General features: G+C 40.2%; 1 protein-coding gene across 1 annotated transcript; it reads left to right on the top strand.

Moving 5' to 3' along the window:
- Window positions 1-5,109: 5,109 nt before the first annotated feature.
- LOC307256078 (GTPase IMAP family member 7-like) lies at window positions 5,110-7,988 on the top strand. The gene is made up of 2 exons (XM_080034944.1): window positions 5,110-5,153; window positions 6,746-7,988. The coding sequence occupies exons 1-2, from the start codon at window positions 5,129-5,131 to the stop codon at window positions 7,561-7,563; spliced, it is 843 nt and encodes a 280-aa protein (XP_079891070.1). The 5' UTR covers window positions 5,110-5,128; the 3' UTR covers window positions 7,564-7,988.
- Window positions 7,989-24,659: the final 16,671 nt, after the last annotated feature.

The following is a 24,659-nucleotide window of genomic DNA, read 5'->3' as shown; positions in this document are numbered from 1 at the left end:
ACTAGCGCCGAATTTTCTCAAAAAAACAAGCAGACTAAATGACGACTTTCCATCTCCCACAACAGACAGCGCGGCACTGCCACCATTTCGTAGCCTACTCATAGGCAAACATATTGAGACACACACACACGGGGCGGGTGGTTTATGCGAGACAGCTAGCAAACAAAATTTGAGGAAGATTGAGAGATAGGCCTACTGTTTTGAACCTAGCCTACATTGTTGCACCCACTAAATCAATAATGCACAGACACTGCGGAGAATTAAGTAAGATGTCTTCCTACCTTCATGCTTATTTGCCGATGCATCCCATAAACCGTCCATAGAGCCCTCGAGTTGGCCCCTTTCCCCTGCTTCTCTCTTTATTCTCCCTTTTACCCACGCGCCAGCTATAGGTGCAGCTCCGCTATCATCTCACCACTTTTGCACCGGGTCAAAGTGCATTATAGAAGTGCGATTAATCTGCGTTAATTTTTTTAATCGCATTTTTCTGTGATTAATTAATCGAAATTAACGCGTTAATTTGACAGTCCTAATAAAAACATTTAGCATGACTTGAGGGTGGCATAGTCAAGCCTGCTGTCCTGTTTTGAAAAGATGTGCAGTGCAATTACATCCACTAATGCAGTGATAAGACTCACACACTGACTTGTTCATGCCAAATGCATTTTCTTTTTTTCTGCTCAGATTGCAAAGTGATGACACAAATGCACATTTATGTTAATGTTAGTTAAGTTGGTGTAAGCCTAGTTGATGTTATTGATTTAGAACATGATTTTATTTATTAAATATGATCATTTAGTTTTAAGCTCATTTTGTTGAGGCATGGGGGACGTTGGAGCTGGAACATTTCCCCACCTCCGAAGTCGGGAATGACAGAAAAAGTTTGAGAAGGACTGGACTAAGGCAAGTCCACAAATAGCAGGACAAGAATCATAAAGCAGTGATGACACTGCTTTACAAGCCAACTCTGACCAATGGCTTGTAAGTGTAAAGTCATTAACATGGGTATCAGCCTGGGGGGGATGAAAGTCTTTGTGCTTCAGAGGAGAGAAGGCCGAAATGAATGAGCGTGTTTGGCTGGGCGCAACAAGGACTAACATGATGCCAAAACAAAAGTTTGCGTCGCCTATTTGATTAAAGCTGATACAAAGGTGATCCCCTGGATATCATGAAGGATATTTTCCACACTGATAATTGTCTATTTAATTTATATTTAAAGGCAAAGTCTCCTCTATTCAAGCAATGGCTCCGTTTTAAAAGTTGACCTATGCTTTACTTATTACTTACACACACACACACACATACGCTCCCTCAGAATCCTGTGAGAAACACTGGGAGAGGCTCTAACGTTATTGTTATCGGCTGTTGATCAAACTGAGTTTCTTTCACCCGCATCCCTTCTGTTAACTGAAAGACAAACATCTCTACCGCTGCCAACACAGAGGTGACTCACTGCAGTTCAGCAGAAATCACAGAATTTAGAGGAAACTGTTTACTGTACTATTGTTGAACTTTACATGATTGGCTTCTTTGACTTTGCTGGCCATGTTCTTTCTTAACCTTTATTTATACAGGTAAATCCTATTGAGACCAGAGACTCTTTTTCAAGGGAGACCTGTTCCCATTTACACGTTACCATTCATACACCGATAGCAGGCTTACTATTGACATCCACACGAAGCAAGGTGGGTGAAGTGTCTTGTTGATCAAACTGAGTTACTTACACACGCATCTCTTCTGTTACCTGAAAGAAAAGCGTCTCTTTGGGAACACAGATCAAGAAAAACGATAAAGATTTTAGCCTGAACTTTGTCAAAATCTTTCCTAGAACATAAACTCCTCAAACATTTGGCACACTTGTATTTAAGCTGACCCTATCCCTTGGTCAACTTTCTTTATTTCCTCATTAAGTTTTCACTCTCATGTTTTAACTCTTAAATGTGATGCTACCGTTCATTGTCCCATTTGCGTTTGCGTTTTTTTAAATAATTGAGCACATGTCCAGCCCTCTTGCATTTTCATGTTTTCACATGTTTGCAAACAACAAACCCTGTTCACCCTCCCATGACCATTTAAAAAGAAATCAATCAACAGAAACATGTGAAGTAAGATCCGTATCGGCTGTTGATCAAACAGAGTTTCTTTCACACGCATCTCTTCTGTCACCTGAAAGAAAAACATTTCTACCGCTGCCAACACAGAGGTGACTCACTGCAGTTCAGCAGAAATCACAGAATTTAGAGGAAACTGTTTACTGAACTATTGTTGAACTTTACATGATTGGCTTCTTTGACTTTGCTGGCCATGTTCTTTCTTAACCTTTATTTATACAGGTAAATCCTATTGAGACCAGAGACTCTTTTTCAAGGGAGACCTGTTCCCATTTACACGTTACCATTCATACACCGATAGCAGGCTTACTATTGACATCCACACGAAGCAAGGTGGGTGAAGTGTCTTGTTGATCAAACTGAGTTACTTACACACGCATCTCTTCTGTTACCTGAAAGAAAAGCGTCTCTTTGGGAACACAGATCAAGAAAAACGATAAAGATTTTAGCCTGAACTTTGTCAAAATCTTTCCTAGAACATAAACTCCTCAAACATTTGGCACACTTGTATTTAAGCTGACCCTATCCCTTGGTCAACTTTCTTTATTTCCTCATTAAGTTTTCACTCTCATGTTTTAACTCTTAAATGTGATGCTACCGTTCATTGTCCCATTTGCGTTTGCGTTTTTTTAAATAATTGAGCACATGTCCAGCCCTCTTGCATTTTCATGTTTTCACATGTTTGCAAACAACAAACCCTGTTCACCCTCCCATGACCATTTAAAAAGAAATCAATCAACAGAAAATGTGAAGTAAGATCCGTATCGGCTGTTGATCAAACAGAGTTTCTTTCACACGCATCTCTTCTGTCACCTGAAAGAAAAACATTTCTACCGCTGCCAACACAGAGGTGACTCACTGCAGTTCAGCAGAAATCACAGAATTTAGAGGAAACTGTTTACTGAACTATTGTTGAACTTAACATGGCTTCTTTGACTTTGCTGGCCATGTTTGAGTTATAGAGAGCAGAGCAGAATACATAATCATTGTGTTATAATGACGATGTGTCGTTATAGCTAGATATTAGTCCCACAGAGCTGCTAGCATGGCTCTTGTCTTAAACTCAGACACAGTTACTCTTATCTCTTTTTTACTTCACTTCTGGCTCATTAAATATTTTTTTGGATAAACAGTTCACAAGGGCCTCAACAAAGATACACACACATACATGATGTATACACTTGAATCTTATATGGGGAGTGTAACCTGAGCAGGGCCGCTGGAACATATTTTTAACAAGGGGTGTTCAGGGTAGGAGGGATGGTGGTCAAAACTCATTGTCACAAAACGCTGTTTTTACTATTATGGCGCTTTTCCACTGTGTGGTATCAGCTCAATTTGCCTCGACTTAATTCGCATTTTTGGCGTTTCTACCGCAAAAACATGGTGTCTGCTTTTTTGGTATCGCCTCGCTCGAGGTTCCAAGCGAGCTGAGCCGATTCTAAAAGGTGACGTCAGCAGACTGCCGGCCACTGATTGGCCAATCATTCTATTGTATATATTCCCAATCTTTCTGGGACTTTGAGTGTATTTTGTCTCGCCGCGTGCAGCCTTCTCTTGCTCTTTCATTTGATTTTTATCACAGATCTGAAAAAACATAATGAAATGTTTATTTATGCCCTAAGCTCACCCAGTTGTGTTGGTTGTTGGGGATGTTACTTTAAACATACTGTACACGACACGAGAGGAGAAAAGTAGGGCAGCTAGTTAGCCAGCTGGGACAGAAAGTATAGCATATTATCCTGAAACAAGCACTAAACAGTCAACTTTATGATGCCCGTGTTTACGTGCATAAGGATACGTGACGCATCCCTACAGCTGACTGAGTGGCAGAGTCACACATCGGTAAACCAATCCTCCCTTTTAATGGCCCGTAGCAATATTCTTCTACTTCTTTCAGCAAACAGATACGAGGGGGTATTTCTTAAACATTTTCCATCCATATTTTTGGCGGTTGGTTCAGTTAATAGTACAACAACTGCTCGTAATCTCTTTTCTACTTGGCTCCGGAGTAGGCTTTCAGCCCCTTTGTATGACGAACCCGCCCACGTTCAGGAGGTAATATTTGCAGTGGAAAACAACCCGTGTTGCTGCCAAAACAAAGTTGAGCTGAGTCGAGTTGAGTCGAGAAGAGCTACATGTGCGGTGGAAAAGCGCCATAAGTGTCTTTACATCTAACATCATGGTGCAAAAATCAAGCAACCACATCTAGTAACAGAGTCTAACCTGCCTAAACTTTATTCAAAATATACATAGTCTTGGAACTTTGCTTTCTTTTTTTGAAAACAACACTATAAAACATAAAATATATTTAAAAATTAAAAATTTTAATTTAGTAAAAGTATTTGAACGACTTGAGGCTAAATTAAATTGGTTGTTCTGAATACTTTTGTAGTAGTTCCTCTACATCTTATTTCAGATTAACTCTGCACTCGCACCAAAAGCTTCATATGTGTCTGTGGGCGCTCAGGTGGCTGCAGTGGCACTGCTCTCTGCAGCCGAGGCTCCAGTCGCCCTTTTTAGAGAGCCTACATTGAAAATGAATGGCAATACTGACACTGACGTTTGTGTTTTTTTTACTTATCGCTTGGGTCCCTTACTTTGCTGGATTAAAAAACGAACTGACTATAGGATACAAGGTCAGACTTTTTTAATGAACATATGAATTTAGGCCATGGTGGCCACGTTGCTAAATAACAAGGTTATGCTGTCCTAACCACACAGACAGTAAAAACACATGACATCGCCATGTCAATATTAAAGTCATACAATCCTTTGCGTTTAGCGGCGCGTCTTAGATAACAGATAGTTAATTAATCCCTGGTTCATCAAGTGCCTTTGGCCGTTTGTTCTCTGAAACATGCCACTTCAGCAGAACTTAAAGAGTTCAATGAACTTTGATGGCAGCAGTGTTTTATGGGTGTGGTTTGCATTATATAAGGAAGTGTTGTTGAGGACAGACTTTATTCGACTTCTTCCAACAGCAGCAGATCAGCTCTTCTCCCCATTATTCAACTATGGCCAGCAAACCAGCCAAAGATGGTAAGTCAATCAAATGTATTCGTATTGTTAATTATGACTTGTATCTGAATATATATTTAAGGGGTGCACCGATTTTTCATTATTTTACTGAAAATCAAACTATAAAACATTCAGCATTTATAAAACAAATTACCATTTTGGTAACACTTCATTCATTCATAAGTGATTCATAAGTTATTTATGTCATTATATAATGATTTACAAAAACAGTAATATATTTTTGTAGATGATTAATAAGTGCCATGTTAACATATCACAAATGCATTATATAAAGCTTTTAGTAAATCATGAAAAGTGAATTAACAAATCATTGGTAAATTATTAACAAGTCATTTACAAACCTTTCTGCATCCCCTAATCTAAATTGTAAACCATTCATCAGGTACTAATGTGTAGTAGGGCTCGCCTCGACTAAAAATTAACATAGCTGAATCTTGCCTATAGTCAACTAATCGTAGAATCATGCTATTTTCTTCCTTCTTATTGATCCATATTTTCATTGGCACATTTTTTTTTCCTAAATCCCACCTATAATTGGTCTTAAAGACCCAATTATAGTTTGTGTTCATGAGTTGGCATTAGAATTTAGTAGTCTACTTTAGTCAATGACTTACACTAAGGAGATTGATTAAAAGCTTAAGTTGTCTTCGAGTTTTTATTAACAGTATAATAGCCTGGATCAATACGCAGGAACAAAAATGCTTGATTTGACGATTAGTTGACTACAGGCAAGATTTGAGCAATCAGATTCAGCTATGTAAATTTCTGTCCAGGACAGCCCTACTACACATTAGTACCTGATGAATGGTTAACACTTTAGATAGGGGGATGCAGAAAGGTTTGTAAATGACTTATTAATCATTTACCAATGATTTTTTAATGAGCATTTCATGATTAACTAAAAGCTTTATAGATGATTTATAACACATTTGTGATATGTTATAATAGCACTTATTAATCATCTACATATATATTACTGTTTTTTAAATCATAAGTTCAACATTATCTAATGACTTATTTATGAACATTATTATAAAGTGTTACCACTTTTTTATATAGTATAAGTATTTGTACGACTTAGGCTAAATTAAATTGGTTGGGAGGGTTGGCAGTAGTGTAACTGCAGATAGTGTTTTTCATGTAGAAAGTCGAGTCTCTGAGATTATAGCTGTTGACACAAGCTCAGTAGAGGAGCTCGGTTGAGCACACATCAAGGCAAAATAAGCCAATCAGCCTGGATCGATCGGATGGCTGATAGATCGGTGCAACTCTAATATATTTACATTAACTTTTACAAATGATCAACTGACAACAAAAGGTCTAAAGGGGTTAGTGCTTATATGGAGTAACACAACTTCTCTTAAATCCCATGCATTGCACAGGAATATGTTTTTCTTATTTAGCCTTGTTGATTTGAACTAAGTGGACACAATTATACAAAACCGTTCAATGTCACACCACAAACTGCAGCCTCTAAAATACAGTAAAATCAACAAACATGTCTAAATGTGAAATGTTGAATAAAAAGTTGTATAATCTTGTGAATATCTACATTTCTAACTATATGTTGATGTTTTCTATTATCCCCTCAGAAAGTCCCATATACAAGAATAAACAGCTCAGGATTGTGTTGGTTGGGAAGACTGGAACTGGGAAGAGTGCCACAGCAAACACCATTCTGGGAGGAGAGTATTTTAAATCCATGTCGTCCTCTGACTCTCTGACTATAGAATGTGCAAAGGCCACTAATAAGATAGATGGACAAAAGATTGCTGTTATCGACACTCCAGGTCTGTTTGACACCAAGTTTACTAAAGAGGAAACCAAAAAACATCTTGGGCAGTGCATTAAGAATGCTTCTCCTGGACCCCATATCTTCCTGGTCGTCATCAAACTGGGCAGATACACAGACGAAGATAAGAATACTGTGAAGAAGATTCAGGAAATCTTTGGAGAGGAATCAAGCAAATACAGCATGGTTCTCTTCACCAATGGTGACCTGCTTCAAGGGAAAACAATTGAGTCGTGCTTGGCGGAAAGCGAAGACCTGAAGGAACTCGTCGACAACTGTAACGGCCAATACCACGTCTTTGATAATACCCTGAAGGAGCGTTCTCAGGCCAGGGAGCTGCTTGACAAGATCAGAAATATAACAGATAGGAACGGGGGAAGCCATTACACCAACGCAATGTTCCAGGAGGAAGAGAGGGCACTTGAAGCGGAGACACAGAAAGCCCTGAGGGAGAAAGACGAGGAGCATCGCAAAGAGCGAGAGAATGTAGTCAAGCTAGCAGATAGTGACAGAGAAAGGATTAAGCAAGTTGCAGCTTTGCGGAAGCAGCAGGAACAACAGGTCAGAGCATTAGCTGAGACTTTAGGTCCAAATATTAACGTATGCGAAACCATGTGAAAAAGTAGCATTAAGGGCACAACGGTGGCTCACTGGGTAGAGTGCATACCATAAATCCTGGCCCTTTGCTGCATGTCTTCTCTACATTATTTCCCTGACTCTGCTTCATGCATTTTCACTATACTATATCCTAAAGCAAAAAAAAGGCAAAAAATAAAATAAAAAGCATTATTTTGGGGGGTTTCAATAAAAACAGAAGATAATTAATTTATCAAAACTGTTGGGGTTCCTTGTAAGTTGTCACATTGTCCTTTTTTATTTTACTTTTTTTAGTGATTTATAATAACTGCTGTTCATGGTTGTTAATTACTGCAAATTGACCAGTAAATGTTTAGCAGTGTCAGAGATTGTCAAGAAAAAACATGTTAAAATGGTGAAGGGAATTTGTTATACATGTGATATCATTTTGACTTTGGTTGTGTAAGGGTAGCTTTCATTGTTCAATAAAGGATCTAAAAAATGAATCCTGATTTTTCAAGTCTTTTTTTAATACAATAACCACATGTCATATATTAAAAAAGAGTAATTTGTCAGCATAATCACTCCTTCAGTATCATACTTACTTGAAGTAAAGCAACTACATGGTTAGTACCATATTGGTCCGACTATAAGACAGGTTTTTTTTCCCCGGAAATAGGTCGTAAAAAGTCGGGTCGTCTTATATTCGTGGTCTAACATTCGACATCCAGTAATGGACTGACCGTTACCAGAGCGGTCATTCAGCTTAAGGGCCTGTGTCCAAGTTGTGTTTATTTATTTTTTTTTTTTATTCGGGTGGAACACTGGCTGTGCACTCGGAAGAAGCCGGGACATGTGTGTGTGCAACGGGAGAGGGAACGCTGTGTGTCCGGTGTGTCCTATTTAGTACTATTTTCTGGAATAAATATTTTAAATAAAAAAATATAAATATAAGATAGAATATACTATAAAATACAATATAAAGAAGTGTGTCCTATGTGGTATATCATTTGACACTGGGTCACATAACGTGAAAGCTATTGAAGAAACATTTTTTACTTTGTATTAAAATATTTGTTTAAAAAAAATTAGCACAATTCAGTATAATTTTTTGATTAAAATGTTCAATAACATGACCAAGTCATCATGAAGGTATTTAATAAAGATCGTCTTTGTGTAAACTAGACAAGAAAGTAAGTATGCCGGTTACATAGGAGGCTGGTAGGTGTTACCTTTTTTGGGAGGTAGGAGGGGTGTCAGTCTGTCGAATATCCAACTTAAAACTAAATTCACCGCTGTGATAAACATTACTTGTACTTTGTTTGAGGTAAGTCACGTTATGAAATGGATGTGAGTATGCCTAAAGCATTTTGCCTGGGGTTGCCAAGGTGGGACGCAGTGTGGCGTTGTCATGTCAGAGAAAACCTTAATTAATGGCAGGTGATATGCATTACACCTATGCACAGATGAAACATGTAAAATTCCAAAACTCCTGTGAACATCATTGTAATATTTGTATTCAAAGCCAGGTTGTTTTTATAATTTAAAATACAAAATTAAATTAAATGTTTTAGCTTGCAGCAGTTTTGAAATCCATATATCCTTTATTAATCAGGCATTGTGCTGTGGACACTTGCCTTGCATGTTTTAGATGTGTCTCTGTCACCTGATTCAAATAAACAATCAGTTCAGTTCCAGTAAGGTATTATATTATAATTAAGTTCAAATCCCCTACATACCACTCACCAATGCTCAGTTAAACAGTAGGCCTGTGCATTTGGCATATTTAATATGATTAGCACAAATGTCTCTGTTTGGCATTTCTGCTGACAGAACCCTTGTGTATTTGTCATTTTTCAGCTCTCCCTTTTCTTCATCCTCTGCTTTTTTTTCCTCCTCAAAATGCTCGGCCCCGACCATTACTGTGCTGTGCAGCAGCTTTTATTCTTCTTATTCCGAAGAAATCCATGTTCCCATGACCAAACTTTGCACACAAGTCCAGTCATGCTACAACTTTGCAACTTAGGTCAAACTGTTGCCTCAATAGAGCAGAAACATCTGCTTTAAATCTGCAGTGTGTTGAATTTTGGGTTTTATTTCCTAGCAGATTTTGTAGAAAGTAATTATAATATCCATAAGTACATTTAATTTAGTGCATAATAGCTGAACATTTTTTTTTTGAATTATTATTTGTTTCCTTAGAAAGGGTCTCATATACACTGTGTGCACAATTATTAGGCAAGTTGTATTTTTGAGGATTAATTTTATTATTGAACAACTACAGTGCTGTCGGTCAATCCAAAATGTTAATGAACCTAAACCTGAATGTTTACAAAAGTAAAAGTGAGGTTTTGTCTTTCTTACGAGAATATGTATATGTTTTGCTATTATTAGGCAACTATTAGTATGCAGAATTATTCTGCAACTAAATAAAAAAACGAAAATGTTCCCATCTCACTTGTTTATTTTCATCTGTTAAAGTGAGAATAATAAAACAACTCAAAATTTACAAATAAAAATTTCCGACATGTCAAAAAAAAAAACAGTGACCAATATAGCCACCCTTCTTTTCAATAACTGTCACAAGCCTTCCATTCATGGAGTCTGTCAGTTTCTTGATCTGTTGACGATCAAGTTTTTGTGCAGCAGCAACCACAGCCTCCCCGACACTGTTCCGAGAGGTGTACTAATTTCCTTCACTGTAAATATCCCGTTTAAGCAGGGCCCACAGGTTCTCAATAAGGTTTAAGTCAGGTGAGGAAGGGGGTCATGTCATTATTTTTTCATCCTTAAGGCCTTTACTGGCTAGCCATGCAATTGAGTACTTCGATGCATGTGATGGAGCATTGTCCTGCATGAAAATCATGGTCTTCTTGAAAGATGCTGACTTTTTCCTGTACCACTGCTTAAAGAAAGTATCTTCTAGAAACTGGCAGTAGGTTTGGGAGTTGATTTTGAGGCCATCTTCAACCCGAAAAGGTCCAACTAGCTCATCTTTAAAGGCAACTATTAGTATTCCCATTTTGTATTGATGAACACAGGTTATAGGAATTTTTGATAAAGCAATTATCTGTGATACGAAGAGTATCTTATATTTTATTTTGGATAATAAGTAAACATTTAATTACTTACCTTTTTGTTTGTCTGCTTACTCATACATGAATTGGTGATATTGTGCATGTTAAGAAATATTAAGGGTACTGTTTGCATTTGTAAATTAGTATAGGGAATCCAAGCTAATATTAAAGAAAACAAGTTGGGTTAAAGAACCTAGGGCCCTGCCCTCTATATTATTGGGGTAAAAGGGGCTACATGCCGTTGATGAGTGTTTAGGCAATGTATCTGACGCTTGGCAGCGGTAGAGATGTTTGTCTTTCAGTTAACAGAAGGGATGCGGGTGTAAGAAACTCATTTTGATCAACAGCCAATAACAATGACGTTAGAGCCTCTCCCAATGTTTCTCACAGGATTCTGAGGGAGCGTATGTGTGTGTGTGTGTGTGTGTGTGTGTGTAAGTAATAAGTAAAGCATAGGTCAACTTTTAAAACAGAGCCATTGCTTGAATAGAGGAGACTTTGCCTTTAAATATAAATTAAATAGACAATTATCAGTGTGGAAAATATCCTTCATGATTTCCAGGGGATCACCTTTGTATCAGCTTTAATCAAATACGCGACGCAAACTTTTGTTTTGGCATCATGTTAGTCCTTGTTGCGCCCAGCCAAACACGCTCATTCATTTCGGCCTTCTCTCCTCTGAAGCACAAAGACTTTCATCCCCCCAGGCTGATACCCATGTTAATGACTTTACACTTACAAGCCATTGGTCAGAGTTGGCTTGTAAAGCAGTGTCATCACTGCTTTATGATTCTTGTCCTGCTATATGTGGACTTGCCTTAGTCCAGTCCTTCTCAAACTTTCATTCCCGACTTCGGAGGTGGGGAAATGTTCCAGCTCCAACGTCCCCCATGCCTCAACAAAATGAGCTTAAAACTAAATGATCATATTTAATAAATAAAATCATGTTCTTAATCAATAACATCAACTAGGCTTACACCAACTTAACTAACATTAACATAAATGTGCATTTGTGTCATCACTTTGCAATCTGAGCAGAAAAAAAGAAAATGCATTTGGCATGAACAAGTCAGTGTGTGAGTCTTATCACTGCATTAGTGGATGTAATTGCACTGCACATCTTTTCAAAACAGGACAGCAGGCTTGACTATGCCACCCTCAAGTCATGCTAAATGTTTTTATTAGGGCTGTCAAATTAACGCGTTAATTTCGATTAATTAATCACAGAAAAATGCGATTAAAAAAATTAACGCAGATTAATCGCACTTCTATAATGCACTTTGACCCGGTGCAAAAGTGGTGAGATGATAGCGGAGCTGCACCTATAGCTGGCGCGTGGGTAAAAGGGAGAATAAAGAGAGAAGCAGGGGAAAGGGGCCAACTCGAGGGCTCTATGGACGGTTTATGGGATGCATCGGCAAATAAGCATGAAGGTAGGAAGACATCTTACTTAATTCTCCGCAGTGTCTGTGCATTATTGATTTAGTGGGTGCAACAATGTAGGCTAGGTTCAAAACAGTAGGCCTATCTCTCAATCTTCCTCAAATTTTGTTTGCTAGCTGTCTCGCATAAACCACCCGCCCCGTGTGTGTGTGTCTCAATATGTTTGCCTATGAGTAGGCTACGAAATGGTGGCAGTGCCGCGCTGTCTGTTGTGGGAGATGGAAAGTCGTCATTTAGTCTGCTTGTTTTTTTGAGAAAATTCGGCGCTAGTTCATGTATAAAGCTGGCTGAGGGGAGGAGACAGAAGTTACGAGAGACGGAGAGCGAGCGAGCGCGCGCGAGAGAGAGAAACAAACTGTAGTAGGCTGTTTATAAACAGGTATAAAAGTGTCATATAAGTATGCGATTAATTTAGATTAATTAATCACAGAGCCTGTAATTAATTAGATAAAAAAATGTAATCGCTTGACAGCCCTAGTTTTTATGTATTTTATTACAATGCAAATAACCATTGTTTTCTTATTTTTTTTATTGGAAAACAATAAAGAAAAAAAGAATGATCATGGTCATGCTCAATGTTGAGCTGAGATCTGTACGTCGCGCGTCTTTTGCGGCGCGGCAAATGCAGAAGTTGAAAATATTGAACCTTTCGCGAGTTGCCGCGCTGCGATAGCCAATCTGCATTTAGCTCCTCCCGACATCACTCACTTCTGGACGACGGACAGAGGAAAATAAAATGGAAGAAAAAATAATAATTACCGTTTGCGGGATCCCGGTGCTCTATGACACCACCAGCATCCTCTACAAAGACTGGAATAAAAATTTGCGGCCGTGGCTCAGGGTGAGCGAGGAGGTCGGGCTCCCTGGTAAGTTATGGGAATATTTGTCTGTTGTACAGCTATCGGTTTTGCTTTATATGAACCAAGTTAGCACCGGTTAGCATTTGGGTAAAGCACCATCAGCATAGCAGACTGTCCCGCTCAGCGCTGGTTAGCACCAGCATAAAGCCCCTAGAGCAGCCTTTCAGAAGAACAAACCTGCGGTGAATATGACCCAATATGATCAAGCAGCGCAGCACTCAGGGCAACCGCCGCCGAGTGCAGTGTCTTTGCACCTTAACTATTGACATCCACACGAGGCAAGGTGCCTTCAGGGGTCGTGGTGGCTCAATGAAGCCTCTGGCCTCCCTTCAGTAACTGCCTGACTAGGTAGTGGGACCCTACCGTCTGGTTATCCACCCTTGCATGTGCGGCCGATATCGCAGCCACATAAACGCGCAGGGTGGAAGCAGCTCTCCTGTTGCCCACACAGACTGCAGAAAGTGTAGTATCACTCTCAATGAGCAAGTCCCTTGGACTTCGCCATGTACTATTGTGCAAACAACCTCCACCTGTTTGCATAGAGCCATATAGCAGAGAGTGCCCCTTTGAACTTAAAAAAGGTATGGACCTCTGACTTGTCGCAATACGTCAACAGTGGGTCCTGGCTATCAGGAGCCACACACCCAGCTGCAGGCGCCCCGAGTTCGGGTGCCCTACATGTGTACGCCTACCTGAGACAGAAGTTCCTGTCTCTCTGGAAGGCACCAAGGGACTCCTTTGAGGAGTTTTAGTAACGCTGGGAACCATGGCCTTCCTGGCCCATGTGGAGCCACCAAACGTAGGCTGTAACTGCAATGCTGGACCCCGTCCAGTGTTGCAAGTAAAAAGAGAATTGGAGGAAATGCATAAAGCAGGCTGACTGGCCAAGCATTAGCCAGAGCATCCTGTCTCAGGGGACTGGTGCTCTCCATCTAGGAGGACCAAGGGGGACAGCGGGTCGTCTCTTCGGAAGCAAAGAGATATGCCACTGCCCTGCCATACTTGTCCCAATCATGCCAACCACCTCCGGATGGAGTCTCCACTCTCCGGGGGGTGGCCCTTGGCGAGAGAGAAGGTCTGTCGCTGTGTTCCAGACACCTGGAACATGGACAGCTTAGATAATGGTGGAGTACCCCCATAAGGAGCCCTTGCGTAACCCGCAGGCCCAGCTTCTATATGGTGCCCACCTGGTGGTTGAAGCCTGAGTGCTAAGAACCCTGCAAGGAGTTCCAGCCTATAACATGCTCCAGTCTCTGCTGGGCATCCCCCTGGCCTACGACAGTCCTGCACTAACAGACTGCGTCCCAGCCTGACAAGGAGGGGTCTGTCTCTACAACCTCATGCCGGGAGATTCCTCCCTAAGGGCGACCCTGCAATCAGGGATGCCCTCTCTCTCCAGGGTCTGAGGGCCCGAAGGCACTGCCCAGACACCCTGACCATCTTGCGTCTCTGCCACTTGGGGTCCAAGTGGACACCAATTGCCCAGATCTGAAGAGAGCTCAATTTGAGAAGGCCTAGTCTGACCCTCATGGATGCCGAGGTCAGCATACCTATCAGTCGAAGGAAGAGGCTGTATTCCAGCATGAAGTGCTGTAGTAGCTGCCGAATGGTAGCTACACACTCTGGAGAAAGGCAGGCTTGCATTGCCGCCAAGTCGAGCACCAGCCCCAAGTAACTCACAACCCAACACATGGTGTAAGGTTGCCCTTTGTAAGATTGATCGTAAGGCCAAGCCTGTTCCCATGGCTGAGGAGCGTGGCTGTGTCCCTGACCGCCTGCTCACCATACCGCTGAGCTGTAATGGTGACAGGGATGCTGCCACACACTGTTTAATATATGCAGAGCCAGGGACGGCCCAAACGGAAGAACCCTGAATTGGTACACCTTGCCCAGAAATGCAAAGGGGAGGACCACCTGTGACATTGGGCAGTAGGGACTTGAAAGTAGCGTCTTTCAGGGCTATTGACACAACCCAGTCCGCCTGAGCGATAGACTGGAGGACACCTGCAACACGCAGTATGTGGCAAGGAAGAATCGTGAGGCACTGATTCCGCCCTCTTAGTCCAGAACGGGGCGAACCCGCCCCACTTCTTGGTACCTGAAATTAGGTTGAGTTGAACATACCGAGCAGCACCCCCATGGACTCTGGGGGAGGGCGGTGGCTGGACGCCGACCTCCTGGCGCCTGAAATGCAGACAGTAGCGCGGTGTTACGGCGCTGTTCAGAATGTGCTGAGAAGCACGGGCCCCTTGATTGTCCACCTGAATGTGATTAAAGCTATCGGCACGGGGTACCACAGAGGTTCCCGGCCTGGAATCAGGCACAGGTGCATGTCGCAGCATGCAACTGCTGTCTAGCCTGGTCAACACTTGCTGGCCCCTGGGATCACTGGAAGAGAACGGAGTGTCTGTTGACACACCTCCGACTGGGACGACTGCGCCAGCCAACCCTGGCGGCGCGCCATGTCACAGTTGGCATCAACCTGCCTAGCTCCCTAAGTCATAATGTAAAGTCTGCAGTGAAGCATCACCGAGGGTCCGTGCTGACTGACCAGCACTTGGCCCCTGTATGGTTTGGGACCAAGCCAGGACTATGTGAGAAAGCAAATTCCCAAGACGGCCCACACGGGCAGCAATGTCGTAACTCCTAGTAAGGAGGTCGTCTGTATCCAGCACTGGGGCCGAAGGCAGCGCACCTCGGTTCTCAGAGCCTCGTCTGGGGAGACAACCAGGGATGCTATAGCAGGCTCAATTAGAGCTAACCAGTCCAAGCCCTAACTATCAGCATTGTGCATGGCTGCCAGAGCTCTGCTGTGTGATGGGAGAGCCCTTAAATCTGGCAAGCATCTACGGAGCTCTGCGAAGTAAGGCTCAGAGGAAGGCCCAGAGAAAACGGAGTATTGAGGGCCCGCCGAAAAAAGGTATTCACAGGTGCAGATGAAACCAGAGCTTCATCTAACCCAATACTTGGCAAGTCACGTACGGACACTGACCCTATGACATTACAGGACGCAGCTGTGGACAGCATGTCATCCCCTGAGTAGGAAGGATGCACAGCCGCAAGGCTACTCACTGCCGCTGGTACCCTGAGCTGGTTGGAGGCTAGTAGGAGAGCTTCTACCTAGCAAGCCTCAGTGCCTGAGACATGAAACTACAGTTCTTGCATGGGTTATCTGACAGTTCTTCCCTCAGGTGCTCACCCCGAGACCTGCAGGGCACTTATCATGGCCATTCTCCACTGTAGGGAGGCCATGAAGGCGTCACAATTATGGTTGTTTAGCATGTCAGCAATTTAGCAGGCTAGGCTAAATTAATTAGTGGCCTACTCAACCGAGCTTCAGGCGTAAGCACCAGAGCAACGGAGCGACACCCCTAAAAGTAACAGTGACGGCGACTTTAGGAGGCCTAAGCTGCTCATTGTCGAGCCAATTAAAATGTGCATCTGATTAAGGTATGCAACCGGGCTTCAGGCGAGAGCAACCGGGCTTCAGGCGAGAGCAACCGAGCCACGGTGCGACACCGCTAGAATAATACAGTGGCGGTGTAAAACTATGCCGCCCACTGGCGAGCAAGTTACAGTAAGCTAGGCAATCGAGCTTTAGGCGAGAGCGCACCCAAGCAACAATGCGACCCCCTAAATAACACAGTTCAATTGAATTCTTAGTTTATTTAAGAAGGGGACAGTGCATCTTAATAAAACACATGATCCTACATGGGTTAAAAATGCTAGAATTAGCCAAAGGGCTATTTTCTATCTGTAGTCCCCTGGCAGTGTCAGCGGTTCTTGGTAACCCCAGCCGCCCACTGAAGAGCAAATCAATGAAGGTTAGGCAATCGAGCCTTTGGCGAGAGCACACCCAAGCAACGATGCGCCTTAAATAATACAGTGACGGCAACACTTGGAAACCCAAGACATTCACTGGCGAGCAAATAAATAACCTATGCAACCAAGGCGTGATCCACCGTGCAACGGTGCGACACGGCTATAATAATACAGCGGTGTGAAACTAAGCTGCCAACTGGCGACACACTACAGCAGCCTACACACGCGCAACAGTGTGACACGGCTAAAATAACACGGTGAAGGCGATTTAGGAAACTAATTCGCCCACCGGCGAGCAATACAGCAGCATACAGTGTATACAACAGAATACTAGTGTGTGGCACGGCTCACCCACTGGCAAGCAAATAGAGTAAGCTATGCAACGCAAGGCTTAGGTGAGAGCACACGACTGGTGCGAAACAGCTCAAATACAACAGTGAAAGCGACTTCTGGCCCGAAGCCGCCCACTTGACGAGCAAATTAAGTAGCCTATGCAACCACTCTAGGCGAACTCAGCAGCCGAGCAACAGTGCGACAATGCTACAAAATACTGTAGCATTGTACTTTGATTTAATCGACAGAAGCCGCTCGCTGTCGATTAAATCAAAGTAAGCAACCGGTCTAGGCGAACTTAGCACCCGAGCAACAGTCAACAATGCTATAAAAACAATACATTCGAGCATACAATTAGCAACCGGGCTTAGCGAAAAACACACAAGCAACGGTGCGAACGAAAGAATAACACGGCGACTGTGAAACCAGCCGCCGCCTGACAGCTCAATTAAAGCAAGGTGGAAAGGTGATATTAACTTCCGCGATAGCCGCCGGCTACGCGTAGCCTTCACACTTTACTCACCCCTGACCGGCCGCAGCCGAAGTCGAACGAATTGCAAGTCGCAGCCTTTGGTGGACGAAGTCAAATCAAAGCACCAACCCTTAGGTTACAAAGCTACTTGCGACAAGCTAATGGTATACACACAACAATGTGTGTATACCATTAGCAGGTCACACACAACAATGTGTGTGACCTGCTAGTCCGTGAGAAGATAGAAGGAACAGATCCTCGAGTGACTTCCGGAATATATAGACATTCCCGGGGTCACCCAGGTGTCACAGGTGACTATTTTGGTATAAGATCTCGACCTGCGCATGCACACGATGGAACATCCAGTGCTGAAAGCACCGCCTCTGGCGGTCAGTAGGAACGAAATAGAACAACCTCTTATGTTGAACGAGGGTTTCAGCTTCAGGCTCTGTGCGCGTCCCCATGAGAGGGGGCGTTTGGCCGTCATTTGACTCTGCTTCCGCACAGACTGGACTGATCTTGTGCCGCTAACTTTACACTAACGGACTGATTGCGAGCAGCTGACTTCGCTGACTTCACTCGAGAGGAAGAGTTTGTCAGTCTGAATTATCACAGAACAGCAGAAAACAGAGAGCCGAAAAAAACTCTTACTGCAAATAAGGATAGAGTGGAATGTTGTCAGAAAATTGGGCTACTGAATTGATTAATTTATTTTACAGATCGTTCTCGCAGTGCGTAACTTAACATTATAAAGCAATTAAAGGTTGAACTCGGATTTAAACAAAACACTATTTAGCAAAGTTGATAATCCTACACTTAAGAATCTGATTTAAATCTGACACTGTCCCCTAATGAATAGCATAGCCTATGAGGAGAATCACGTTAGTTTTGGGCCACATCAAAATTAATACAATTTTGATTTTGATTTAGGCTAATAGCCCTTTATTTGCATCTTATAAATACCATTAAAATAAATAGCCTAGATACAAAACCTGTTGGCTAGTCTGTATTTTCCGGACAAATATGAATCTACTGTGAGAAGCTTAACCTGCGAGTCTGCAGCGAAGTCCGAACTGTGACAGCTGTCACCTGTCACGTCCCAACTGTAATCGCTACTGATGAAAAGAAAGAAGCCTACAGTGAAATAATGTTGCAACCTGTGATTTTATAGAACGCTTCATTAAGAGCCAGTGTGTGTAGATCGCCAGGTAAAATCATTTGAGGTGAGAGCTAGAGTGGCGCTGCATACAGTAGGTCTAGGCTATTTTACATTTTCTGCATCAATAACTATGCAAAAAGCCGCAGCGCGATGTTACAGTTCACTCTAATGTAAGCCTTATGTCACGGCTTCGTTTCGTTCATTAACTTACTGATCAATAAGTTTACTGATTTAACAAGTTTACTCAGTGAGAAGTATCGCTCAGACAATAAAGTCAGGTCCGTGGGATTTCAAAAGGTGTAGTTTCCTTAAAGGGCAGAGCCGAATTTAAACTCAAACTCTGGAACAAAAACTGGTCTGGGCAGGTTAGCCATGCAGCCTCTGTTACCACGGTGATCTAGCCAGGTAAAAAGAGAGCCACCTTTTGTGATACTGAAAACTCTGGCTTTAGACCGCTTTAGACTCAACAGACCTCGCTCAGCCCTTAATCTCGCTTCGTAGTATACCCCTCTGGTTACACCCAACCTTTTGTCTGTAAGCAGCCAACCTTGTTCACCCTCCCATCAGCATTTACAAGAAATGACAACAGTTCTTTGAAATAGTCAAAAATACTGACTAGAAAAGTGTTCATAACAGCCTGTCCTAAGCCAAATAGGTGAGATTTTGAATGGATAGGTTATTGTTTAAACAATCTATCAATTATAAAATAATGTTGTGTAAAAAAAATAATAATAAAAAATAATAGCTGTAAAAGGAAACATCTGTTAAAGAAATTAAATAAAAGTACAAATATATATATTGTGTGACCCGCCCCCCTGGACTTTACCCTGGACTTTCTGATGAAAATTAAAAACTACATTTGATCCTTTGTTGTATAATAAAAGCTGTCCTTAAAAACTAAACGTCTGAATGACTGATATTAGATTTTATTATTATTATTATTGTCAGGTTGCTAGTTCTGGTTATATAGCCCATACAATCAGTGCAGCATTCCAAACCTTCTGTCCTTAGACCCTTGATTCAGTTAAAGACTTAACATTGTAATTCATTCTTTCTAAACTTTACTCAGTATTTTGATGTTCAGTGTATAATTATTTAATTTTTTTTTTCTCAATGAGATATTAGTGAGTTAATTTAAAACCATTTGGAAGGGGCGCTCCGGTGGCGTAGTGGATAGAGCGTGTACCACATTGGCTCCAGCCTTCGTTGCAGTGGTCATGGTTTCAAATCCGACCCGTGGACCTTTACTGCAGGTCATCCCCCCTCTCTCTGGCTCCCCATTTCAACTCTGTACTGTCTAATAAAGCTTGAAAATGCCAAAAAATAATCTTAAAAGAAAAAGAAAAAAAAACATTTGGAAATGCACTCAGAAGTACTGATGCACTGTTGTCTATTATGTTGCCTAATCTATGAACATTTAAAAAAAATAGTAGTGACATGCAATATACTGTGTTTACAGCATAAACCGTTCTAGCAGGTTGACAGAATTTCAGATAGATTGTAAACATAAATGGATAATATGTTTCTACATTTGGAATTGTTACAGACTTCATTCAAAATGCAGGAGGCCTTGTTAGAAACAACTTTATTTGGAGGCGTCATGTCGGCTCTATCAAACACTTGATGTAATCAGTATTGGCTGTTGATCAAACTGGGTTTCTTTCGCACGCATCTCTTCTGTTACCTGAAAGATAATCATCTACCGCTGCCAACAGAGAGGTGACTCACTGCGGTTCAGCAACACAGATCAAGATAAAAAGGAATTTAGAGATAAGAGTTCCCTGAACTATTGGAAAATCATTGTGTTATCATGATGATGTGTCGTTATGTAAGGGATCATTTATATGAAACGGATCACATGGACAGACATGCAATATTTCATGTTTACATAATAAACCAACATAGAAAATATTACAGTATAATCGTGGTAACACAATTTTAGATTTTAAACATACATGTTTAATATGTTTCCACATTTGGACATTTCCCTGACTTCTTTCAAAATGATGTAAATGAGGCCTAGTTATAAACAACTGTATTTCCTTAATGTTGTAATTAAAACCCTGAATGTGGGTCACACCGTTCATTGTCACATTTGTTTTTTTATAATCGAGCACAAGTTGAACATCCAGTCCTCTTGCATTTTTATGGTTACTTGTTAGCTGTTGCCTGTAAACAGCAAAGCCTGTTCAGTCTCCCATCAGCATTTAAAGAGAAATGCCAGCAGTTCTTTTAAATTGTCAAGCGTAACACTTCCTGACATTTTCAGGCTCACTGGGCCCTTAATTCAAGTTAACATTCAAAGTTTACCCAGGACTGCATTTTTATTATATTAGCCATTTTTAAATTCCATTTCATATTTTGCATTCCAGGGAGCTAGAAATCTAAGGATGTAGTACATAACTTTAATGAAGCATTAAAGTTGACTTACCGTAACCATAAATGTTATTGCCATGCAAACATCTTGCAAAAAGAGAACTGTTGGCACGGATGTAATTGAAATTGTCATAGGTTTACTAAACCACTGGATAGGCTTAAACAATAATTTTGGACTCATGTAGCTGCATTTCCTGGAATAAACAAAAACATGTGGAGTGGATTTGTGCACGAGGAGAGCAAATCAAATAAATGAGACTACGAACTGCGTTATACAATTTTATTGACATTCTTGAGTTTAATTACATAAAAGTACATTTTGGTATCATTTTGAACTGATTGTGAGGCAACAGTATGGAAGCCACTAAGATTCAAGTGTAAGGAAATGGAAAAAAATTAATGATCTTATAATTTTATTAAATATCAACAAATTTATTTATTTAGTGCAGCCTCATCCTGGCTTAACTTTTATCAAGAGATTGGAACATTTAATTTTTTTTTCTACAGTTATCACATCTGAACTGAAAAATTAACTGCAGCCACTTTAAAGTCCTCTTAGACACTGATACACCAATATTTATATCATCATTTTTAGAGTTATGCTAATAAAAACCATTCAATTATCAATTCAAGAGGATACATTATACATTGTTGTGGCTTTATTAAAAAAAAACATGATGTATGTTAATGAATATAAGGCATGTTAAAGCAGTTAAGTAATTCTTCGCTTCCATTCGGTGAATCCACGACTGATGCTTGCCGCAGCAATCTGACCTTCGTAGGAGCTTTGTTAAATTATAATTAAGGTGCAAATTGAAATACCATACCATCTGATAACATTTTACTCTTAGTGCATTGAAAGAACATTTTTAACTTGTCCAGGGACTTGAGTATCCCAATTATGTTCATATAATCAATATATTCAAGGCATTTAAAAGGTGCTCCGAGGAACTTTCAGTTTGTGTTTATTCTAGCGCCCCCTTTGGACAAAAGTGTTTTTACTACACCAGCTGTTGTTCCTGGGTGAGTGTATACCCATGACAAAGGCATTAAGAACAACTATAAAAATAGCATTCTTTGCACTGATGGTCTCGTTTGCTGATACATGTCATTTATGATCATCAGAGGAAAGATTTGACTGTTTCAGAAATATTTAAGTATCAGTATAGTAAGTACAGAGCATCGTTAAGTATTTTGAAGCCTGTTAGTAGCTTGTACAGCCAAAAGATTAGTGGTAATGAAATCCACAATAATTATCAAAACACAAAAGAAAAAAAAAAAGTTAAACGCATGTAAATCATATGTTGGAAGCACTGGAAGTAAAATGTTTTAATGTTTAAATATATTTATGATTCAAAATGATATTCCCATGCAAAGCATTGTTGCCAGTTGTAATAAAAGTCTCTATAAATGTTTCATGAAAAAAAAACATATAAAATTAAAAAAGTAAATATTAAAATAAAATTAAAAAAAAAGTTTTCCTATGATTTTTATCCTTAAAGTCAACTATCCAACCAGTAGTAGTATTTTTTTTCTTCCAAAGATTAATTAGACAGTACAGAGTTGAAATGGGGAGACAGACAGAGAGAGGGGGGGATGACCTGCAGTAAAGGTCCACGGGTCAGATTTGAAAACCGCAACCACTGCAACGAAGGCCGGAGCTAATATCCACTACACCACCGGAGTGCCCCGAGTAGTAGTATTTTTAGGGTTTTAAGGTGTTTGATTGCCTTTGTCATTCCATTTGGATGTCAGCGTCCTTCTTTGTTGTGAGTTGTAGCAGTGGCTTGAGAGTTTGAAACCAAAGCCAGACAGTTATATATATATAAACAGATATGGTTATAGTATATATCACCTCAGAGAAGCACTTTCGCTGCAAGTTAAGAATACATTTCTAATTTATTTTTATTATTATTATTCAAAATTCAATGTTTATTTTTTTTGTCTGTGTTTTTAGAAAATTTACTTTTTATATTAAGATGGAGTTGTTGAGAAGGTCAATTTTAGAGGTTTAGGACAAATGTATTGGGATAATTGTATTTAAAGCCTCCTATTAAGCATTTATAAGAGTTGTTTAATGGTTTATAACACAATATAAATCAGTTGTATGCTGATAAATACATTTTAAGTGTGCAAACAGGTAATAAATGACAGTTGTAATAATTTAAAATGTATTGAATAATTGCAATTATTTCTTTAATTACATATTGTAAGTTAGATTTGTTTTTATTTATATTAATTAATTAAGGAAGTATTTATTTTGAAATACTTGATTTAGACTATCAATGAGCAAACATCTGAACTTCTTTGCACATTTTAAACACACTTATGAACAGTTATATATCTTCCTTTTGAGTTTCTGTTCATGATAGTAATGCTTTATATGATTATAGAGGATTACAGAAATGTTGAGCCATTCGCCAATGCTTGTTAAAGTCATTCTATAGTTGTTCAGAAAAAACTTTACATATGTTACTATGTTATAGTGTGTTGAGAACCACCACAAGTGTTTAAATATGCTGCTTATGAATGATAAATGTATCTAACAATCAAGTGTGATCAGGTAATTAAACTTGCAGTACAAAAAACAAATTCAGCCACAGCAATTGATTTAAACCTAAAGTAGGAGCTTAGTCTTGAATCCATCTAAAAAACATTTAAGGCCGGGATCCGATCAAACAATATTGTTGTATTTTTATAATGGTCACTGTGTTAGATTAGGTGATCGTACATTTTCGCAGTGACTTGCAAAAAAAATCAGAAAATTGTGTGCAAGATTATGCATGTTCACAATGGTCTTCTATGTTGTTTGATGTGACACATTATCGCCACCTTCTGGCCTGGCATGATTATGACAGTTTTGCTTTTATTCTGTTTGATTGTGCCCTGGAAAAAAATCAGAGTCAGGGTTTTTCTTAAATCTTCATCTCTACATTACTTATTGAAAATGCTCTAAATGACAATATTTGTATTGTGAATTTGGTAGAACTGTTGTCAGTAGTTTATATTTTAAAACCAAAATGTTCATTCTACTCAAACATATGCCTGTAAATAGTAAAATGAGGGACACTGAACATTTGGAGTGGTCTCTTAATTTTTTTTCTGAGCTTTATGTACACATTCTATCTAGACATTTTTATTTGTTTTACTTTTTGTCCTCACAAAACAACTTCTTCACTTTACATAGTTTTTTGTTGGTTTTTGTTGCATTGATGGTGGGAAGCCTCAGATTCAAAAATCTTCATGCCCTGCACTATTTCTTTTAACAAATTTTTATATATTGTGTTTGTGTGTATACTGAGATGCTGCTACAATTTTGTTGTACAATGACAATAAAGGATTCTGATTCTGATACATCTGCTGTGGATGTTGAGACAGTTGATTTGAATCATCGACGTTTAGGTAACAGCCCTAATCTCTACATCTGTTGGATCCGGCCGTTATCTGTCTGAAATCATTTAGACTGATCTCGACATTAAGGCTCAGATGATTCTGATAAAAGTGACATCAATCTCAATCTCCCAAATTTGACGAACTGATCAGTTTTAAAATCTTGACGTTAGCTCTACAGGAAAAACGATAAATGGAAACATTGT

This window comes from Ammodytes marinus (genome assembly GCF_949987685.1).
Source record: "Ammodytes marinus genome assembly, chromosome: 9".
NCBI classification, from domain to species: Eukaryota; Metazoa; Chordata; class Actinopteri; order Uranoscopiformes; family Ammodytidae; genus Ammodytes; species Ammodytes marinus.
Note: the sequence above shows the minus strand (reverse complement) of the source record. Positions and strands in the feature narration are given on the sequence as shown.